Genomic DNA, 8,510 nt, shown 5'->3' with positions numbered 1-8,510 from the left:
TTTTTTTTACCCAATGCTAACCTTCCTTTCTAACAGTGGTCCCCAGCTCGTGCTCAGGGCTGTTTCACTGTGCCCTGGGGATAGTGACCTGATCAACACTTGGGCACTGACGTAGGGTACTCTGTTCTGAAGCCTTTCTGGTCTTTAGGCTTTTGGTCCCAAGAGAGTAACTCTTGTAGGGGAAGAAATATTCTTAGGGATCAGAGAGAAAATGCTTGCTTTAAAAGTCTGTCGTGCATCTGAATTTCTGACTAGGTATTTCCTGAGATTCTCTTTTCACATGCATAGGTGTCATGGAGTTGGGCAGTCATGAGGATATAGATAATTAAGCTGTATTAGGGCAAATATACACACTTGTTAAAACACTTAATTTGCCTCAATAATATTGATTGCATGGCAGAAGTTTGTTTAAACTAAATGGTATTTTCCCCCTACTGTTACAGTCCTTGAATGCAATTTGTATAATAGCTAATAGCCACCATCAGTTAAATATCATGTTAGTTATAAAGTAATGTCATAAGAATTGATTTGAACTTGGCAGTGGAGGAGAGCTCTTTCTTCAAAGCCGATGTAGATGATTAAGCCGGAGTTTTAAACAGAATCGTGGTTCATATAAACTGTATATTTTATAGACTTACAGCTACTCTATATCACATGAGTGCCCATTATATTAAAGAAAAGCTCAGATAGTTAATTATGCAAAACATCATGTATGCAATTACCCAACATTATTATGCATTTAACAGTTTTATTGATCTGCCAGTAGCTCACTTATTGTATTTGGAGCTATAAACAAGGGATGCACATCCCCAGGTTGAAATAGGTCCAAGAAAACAAGGTGAGGATAAATTACACTACGAAGCACCTCTGCATCAGATCGAATCCTTCAACGCAGAAACCGTCAGCAATCATAATGGACAGCAACACATCGCGATATCCCAGGACCATTTCTTTCCCCATCAATGAAGTTTATCAACCAAGAAGCATCACAAATCACCTGGCAATACCAGTGGAAGCAACAACACTTTTCTCCATCCAGAATAGTCTGGATAACTTACCAAGGTGATCAGCAGCGGCCTGCCTTCCTGTGCCAAAGTAAAACAGGAGCTGGGGGTCTTCACAGGCACTTTCTGAGACGTGCATGTCTGTCATACCACGTCTTGTTGGGTCGCCTGCTCTTGGTAGCGCATCGCCCCCCTCGCCATCTTTCTCAGCCTCCGTGGCCAGAAATGAATACCCTCCATTTCCCTGTCTGTGTTGTACATATAGCAGTAAGGGTGGAGCCATGTGCTTCTATAGGTCTCTCTATATGTCAGATTGGATGGCCGACCTTCCTGGTTTGGCTGAGGCTGATGGTTCCCAAGACATGGGATTTTAGTGACTAAAAATAAACCTGGATGGTTGACCAATCTAAGGTCGCAACAACATCGAACAAGAAAAGATCATAGAACTCTGGAACCCTAAAAGCAGATAGGGTCTAGGTGAGATTTTTCCCAGTGGTGGTGAAGTCATTAGGTACGAAATTATATTCACGAGGCACTTTCCTTTCAGTGACTGGCCAGAAATGTGTGGCAAGGCTCTTGTTTTCGTCCAAAATTTCCTTTTTTTTTTTTTTTTTTTTGGCATAGTGCACAGCCTTTTACAGAATTGGGAAGGCTTTCAGCTCAGATAGAGGCTCTGCTTTGTTACTTTGGGGATCTGGCCCCCTGTCCCCACGCTACTTAGCCACTTCTCTTGTCAGCAATTCAAGCCTCAGCTTTGCAGGGAGCTGTCTGCTTGCTCTTGTTCTTGATGGAGTAAATTGGAAAGAGTCTTTAAGACTCACGGCACATGGCGTTTGTTCAAAGAACCAGGAAGCAACATTACTAAACCACCGTGATTGGTTCTGCAGAAACCTGTTCCTTGAGACGGGCCTCAACCCTTTCTAAAGAAGGCCTGGAATTATACCTGAGCGCGCGTGCATGTGGGTACACATGTGTTTTAATCTCCCTGAGCAAGGGGGTCCGGATTTACAATGCCTTCTGTACAATTAATGATCTCCTCCCGTTAGGTTAACCAGGCAGACCTTAAGATATTTCTTATTAAAAGAAAAAATCCTTTCTCTCCCTTCCCCAACTAAGCCAGTGTACCTTAATGCAATGATGATACGTTAGACCCAGCAGTTGTCAAAGCATCGTATTACTGTGATGCCATAATGACACCCTGTCTCTGTAAAGTAGTCATGTTTTCTCAAATCACACGTTGCACAGTTGATTTCTGACATGACACTTCATTCGGTCGCTTTCCTTTCCTTCAGCGTCACCGTTCTCTGACAATAGCAGCTGGTGCCCATTTTGTCACTAAGTGATTCACATTTTGCCACTTTACCAGAGTGCAATTAGTTGAAGCAGGAAAAAAAAAAAAAAATTTACAAAGCTCGTTGTAAAGTAGCGAGCGTGCTTGAAGTCGTCACTCAGGCTGGGAGGGGGCTGCGGGGCCGTGGGTAGCTCTGACGCCGGGCCTCCGGGAGCTGCAGCAGTAGGTCGGAGGTTTGCTTCCAGAAGCGCTAAAACAAAAACCCATAGGCTGATAACGGCTTTTTATGTTTTTAAGCAAAATTACTTAAATATTTAATCTGGCGATTTCAGAAGGCAGAAGGTTGAACGGTCCTCATACACCTCCTGTTCTGAATAGGGGAGCCATTAAGTGCTGGCACTTGATAAGCTTCCTGTCTCGCCCTGGAATTCTGCGATTTGGTCTGTCTTCTTCCTCCCTCTCTCTCCTTCTCTCCTCTCTCTCTCCTCGCGTTTGTAAACGTGACTAAAAATTTTGGATGTGAATTGATAAAGCGTTTGGAAATTATAAAGAGCCCATTATAAGAGCCCTTCCTTTTGGGGCTCTAAAGGGTGACAAAGAAGGAAATGACATAGTGACTCGTTTAATTGTCCTTCATTTAGTCTCTTTAGGAGTCTGTCACTGATACAGGTGTAACAAAAGTTGCAAAACATCTTCCTTAGTGTAACAATCCAGGAAGGCCAAAGGACACCTCACTGACCTGTTCCTTAACGAGAATTTTAGGCATCGTTCTTTTAGTAGGGAAATGAGCGAATACATTCGAGTTTGGTATGAAATTCAAAGGACGCAATACAGGTGTTTGTTAAGAACTTATATTTTGACGAAAGGGTTAATGACACATAAGCCTATGGCACATTATTGTTATACCGGCTTTTAACAATCAAAATATTGGCTGCACTTAAGTTCCTTCTGGAAAATGCGGGCCACCCTGGCCGTCTGTGCGGGCAAGCGGAAATTCGGGGTGTTTCACTCAGGATCACACATTTACCTGGATCTGGCTAGAATCTCTGAAAACATCTAAGTTAGGTAATTATCGTATAAGTGGAGTATCAATTTGCAGGTTGTCCTGTTTTCCCCCACAGCAGCAGCTATGATTCTGAGTTTTCCTCGCTCGCTCTGTACATAAACACCTGTACGTACAGTTAATGAACTTTCACGAATTATATTTTTCCATAGTCCAGCAGCCAAGAAGTTTTATTTGCCTGATGATGAGTATCTAACACTGAAGATAAGCTTTTCTCTTGCTGACCCTTAGGCAAGGTTAAGCAACAAGTTTCTCTGTTGAAGTATGATAACCAGAATTATTTGAGACGTATCTCAAACCGGGTTGAAAGTGCTTTTTAAAACACTGAAATTTCCCTGGTCTTGGGAATACTGTTAAACCCCTCAAATTGAGTTTCTCATACAGAAACTAAACATTATTCTTGACATAGTCATTTCTGCCTCCAGCTTATTTTCAGGGTGTTCACTCAGAGAAGGCTTTTGGAAAATCACTGTCTTGGTCCCTCGTGTGTCTCTTCATTTTTCTTAAAATAATAAAGTAAAAGCAACTGTACTAAGGCTTTAAAATAAATATTTCCCACAGTTTTCAGCACCTTATTTCTATTCATAATTCTTAACTATATTCAGATTTTTATTAATCCAATGTGACCTAAAATTTCTGCATTAACAGCACAATGTGGAATTGGGCTTATTCTCTTTGGCTACAGATAAAGCCATCATCTTGAAAATGGCTCTTTCTGACAAAAAGGTGTTCTTTTGAAATAAAGTCTTATTCACTACATTCCTCTTAGAGTTAATGTGAATTTTAGTGCCTCTAATTTTAGATTGAAGTGAAGTCTAGAATAAAACCCACCAGCTGACAATTGAATTTATAGATAGTTGTGAATATTTCAGGCTTGAATAATAGAGCTGTAGAATTTCAGAGACAGAGAGGGAGAGAATTAAGACTCGCTGTAGTTTTAGGGTGTAATGTAACGGTGTCTAGGAAGTGTTCAGGGTAATGAGCTAAGTAATCATTAGGAGACAAGTGTGTTCTTTCAGAGGTTCCGTTTAGGCATTGCACTGACGCTGGAGAGGGTGACTCACCAGGGCCAACCTACAGCCGGCGTGTGGGTCCTTTCGGCCCCCCTCGACTTCTGGCTGAGCGGTGGATGGACTAGCCCTCTGGGTGTGCCTCCTGCACCCGTGCTTGCTTGGCCATTTTTAAAGCAGTTCAGTGGACACCTTTAAAATCTCTGTTGGCTTCAAGACATTTCTGTACTGGCTTCTGGAGTCAGACCTGAGTTCGAATCCCAGTTCTTCCTCTTCTAGCTATGTGACTTTCAGGAAATTGAGTTACGGCTGGGCCTCCATTTCCTAAAATGTGTTGCCTCCCTCACAAGGTTGTCTTGAAAGTGCTTTTTAAAACACTTTCAAGAGGGTTGAATTACATCTGGCGATATTCTGTAAAGTGCTCAGGGTTATGCCTGGCACCAGATAAGCTTGATAAATGGCAGCTTGACTATTATTATTTCCACTGGGCAAAATATATTAATTGAGGAGGTTATTCGTGTTTGGGGAAAAAAACAAAACAACAACAACAACAACAAAAACATGTGCCATCTAATGCACAAATCCAGTTTTGTTCAATTTGACTTACAGATAAAGTGGCCAGTCACTGTCCGGAGATTTTTCTTAACAATTGGAACTTGAATTTCTTTGCTTCCAGTTTGTTGCAAAGTTATGGACAGAGATTTTGGAGGAGACAGCTGGCTGGAGACTCCCGATTTTCCAGGCACTTTAACAACATGCATTCGACACATAAATATTTGGTGACTTAGCAAATAACTGTTGTGTCAATGGGAAGGTCATTTCTGGCCTTGTTCTTTAATCAGAAGTTCTGCAAGTTTTAGAAGCCCATGAGAAAAAGCCTGAGGGAGAGAAAATTAGGGGGAAAAAAACTGATCATAGATGATACAAGAAAAGTGAGAAAGAAAAACAGGGCCCAGAGAAAACGTGGCGTGTTTTGTGATCAGGCAACTCCCAGCCACCTTCCGGGAAAAGAAAAAAAAATTAAGAAAAGGTGCCTGCAGACAGATGCGAAAGAGTTAATTGTCAGAGCTATGAGAAATTCAGTGCCAGCGAGAGGGAAGGGGAGCAGCCACGTTTTAGTAGCCTAATAACTTCTAACTCTGGTGTAAGATCATAATGTATGTGCGAGCAGTCCAGTAATTATAAGGTAATAAGTGAAGTGGTGGGGTAAGTGCTCTAAATTAAAAGGGATTTGCAGGGCTGTTGTAAGTCAGTGCCGACCCGCTTTCCTTCAGACGTTGAGTTGAGGAAAAGTGCTTAGCCCTGAGTGCAAGCGAGGAGACAAGACGAGCAATCTATTAATTACAGCGCTCATTAACAGTGACGGGTACAAGGCACAGAGGCAGAAGGGACAGGACACCGACGCTCAGGCTGGCGAGGGGCCTGTTTTTTCCTTCCGCTAGTTCTTGAGGAAAGGCCGGCGCGAGTGCGTGGGCGGAAAGCAAGAGGCTCTTTTGGAGACTTTCTCCTACCTATCTGCTCGCCTCGCATCCTGATGTTGCTTTACGTTAGAAAGCAGAACAGTGTCCAGTGTGGAATGCGTGGGTTAAGAGCCGAATTCTTGTTTCCTTATGTTTTGTTCTGAAGACCGCCTTTTTGGAATAATTAAGTAAACGTTTCCCAATAGGAAATTCCATATTTTTCTTCATTTTGAAGTAATAGAACAGTGGGGGAAAGGAGACCTGGAGAAGAGCATGCCATTTTTGAAATGATAAGATGTCACTAGATTTATAGCGAAAGAGATCATCGCATTCATTTGGTCATACTGTGACGGCTCCCCCAAATTCTGGCGAGTGACCAGTATTACCCTGTGGGAGTCCCATGAGTCAGCTTTCCACTGGGGAGCAATTCTCTAACTCCCTTTCTCAACTGTCACCTCTTCTGTCTATAGTGGGCTCTTAGAAGGTTTTTGGAGACTTTGCTAAAAGAGGTTTTGCACTATGACTAAGTGGACAGAAAATAGAACTAATTCTATCTTTTCACCTATTTACCTTTTGAGAAATTTAATCCCTGATGGACCCAAAAAAAGACGGGCACGATGTTTCTTCTAGATAAGACTTTTTCACAATATAGATGTTCATTTTGGCTTTTAGGAGCTATTGTGTGAAAAGATCGAAAGTTGGAAAGAAAAAGGAATCATCCCAAATCTTATGTTTTCAGTACAAAATTTGATCCCTTCTTACTTTGTTGAATATAAAGTGTCAGATTTATGGATTCAGATGGCTTTTACTGATTCATCTCTTCAACAGTGAGAAATCATACACACACACACACACACACACACACACACATGAAAATATTTAGTAACATATTTACTAATCGATGCTGGTGATCATTTCACTGTTTTGTGGCCTCTGGGGAGTAATCCTTAAATATTCGCTGGAATTTTATTCTCGATGTCCTCCTACATGGCTCAATGCTTATGAAACAGCCGTTTAAATAAAGAAGCAACGTGATTGAGGATATAGTCCCTCTGTTTCTTAGATCAATAAAAGACGCAGTTATGCTTATGGAATCTTGCTGACAAACAGTAATTACAGAGCCGAAGAATCATCTGTTCAGTCTTTAACATAAAAGTTTGATTCTGCTCGTAATTAAAGGATTGCAGCCTCAGAAAGTGGAAGGGAAAAGTAGAGTGAGGATAAATACAATTTTAGAAATGATATGGACTTTGAAAATCACTCCCCTTCCATGGATAAATTTAGAATCTACAGAGTTGATTTAGATATCGACAGTAGTTCTCCAAGAGAAAGGTACAATAAAAGGAATCGGACCCGTTAGAGCTTTTGTTTATGGCCTGTCTGGGCACTTTTATGTAACCCTGTCATGCCCTTATGCTGATTACCTTCTTGTAGAACAAGAGATATTGACTCGAGCATGAGTGATGTGTAGTCCCTAGCTCTTAGGTCGTCCCCTCAAAGAGCAATGTCTTTAACATATGAATTCTTCTATTTTTTTCTTCTTTTCTCCTTCCCTTTCCTTTTCTCTATTTTTATTTTTTACCGTCTCTCTGTTTCTACCGTGCTTGGTCTGTGTGTTTGACACTCTCTTCTTCTCTTTCTCCCTCTGTTTGTCTCTCCCTGAATCACAGGCTTCTCTGCAGAATGTCAAACAAGGATCGACACATTGATTCTAGCTGTTCGTCCTTCATCAAGACGGAACCCTCCAGCCCAGCCTCCCTGACGGACAGCGTCAACCACCACAGCCCAGGTGGTTCTTCAGACGCCAGCGGGAGCTACAGCTCAACCATGAATGGCCATCAGAACGGACTTGACTCGCCACCTCTCTACCCTTCTGCTCCTATCCTAGGAGGTAGTGGGCCTGTCCGGAAACTGTATGACGACTGCTCCAGCACCATCGTCGAAGACCCCCAGACCAAGTGTGAATACATGCTCAACTCGATGCCCAAGAGACTGTGTTTGGTGTGCGGCGACATCGCTTCCGGGTACCACTACGGGGTGGCGTCATGTGAAGCCTGCAAGGCGTTCTTCAAGAGGACGATTCAAGGTTAGTGTCGGGCCTGGGACTCCCCAACCCTCTTCCAGCCTCACGTGATGGTCTGTTTGTTGGCCATCTTACGTCTTATCCTCATGAGTTAAATTTCACAGCTTAATTCTATTTCGAATACAAAATAAAAATAGATTAAAATTGAGAATGGGGAATTTATAAAATAGTCCCCTTGCTCCCCAGTCATGCCCCCTGTCAATTCTGCTGTCACCATCAAGCTCCAAGGATGGGCGGGTGATACACTTTGGGTGGCGTTTAAACAAAGCACGGCTGTTATTAGAGCGATGTGGGGCCGTAGAGCAACGATGCAAACTGGATAAATAACGCCTTTACTTCTTCGGTTCTTCTTATAGAGGCTCAGAAATAAATACTTGAGACCAAGGGTTTTCAAACTTGAGGGCGCATTAAACCTCCTGGAGATCTTGTTAAAATGCAAATCACTGGGCCCTACCCCTGGATTTTCTGATTCATCAGACCTGGGGTAGGGACCCGAGAATTTATATTTTTTAACAAAAATCCAGGTGATTCTGACGCAACTGGCCCAGGAACTAGCATTTGAAAACCGCTGCTGTAGACAACTTTAATTATCTACTGTC

The 8,510-nt window shown here is 42.3% G+C and overlaps 1 protein-coding gene across 3 annotated transcripts in view; it reads left to right on the top strand.

Moving 5' to 3' along the window:
* ESRRG (estrogen related receptor gamma) overlaps nt 1-8,510 on the top strand; it is a 412,482-nt gene that overhangs the window by 246,513 nt on the left and 157,459 nt on the right. For all 3 annotated transcript variants that reach the window (XM_006916223.2, XM_025049855.1, XM_025049854.1), the window contains one exon: nt 7,499-7,914. In XM_006916223.2, the coding sequence (XP_006916285.1) occupies nt 7,499-7,914 (416 nt within the window). The remainder of the gene's footprint in view (nt 1-7,498; nt 7,915-8,510) is intronic.

This window comes from Pteropus alecto, unplaced genomic scaffold (genome assembly GCF_000325575.1).
Source record: "Pteropus alecto unplaced genomic scaffold, ASM32557v1 scaffold65, whole genome shotgun sequence".
Taxonomy (NCBI): domain Eukaryota; kingdom Metazoa; phylum Chordata; class Mammalia; order Chiroptera; family Pteropodidae; genus Pteropus; species Pteropus alecto.
Note: the sequence above shows the minus strand (reverse complement) of the source record. Positions and strands in the feature narration are given on the sequence as shown.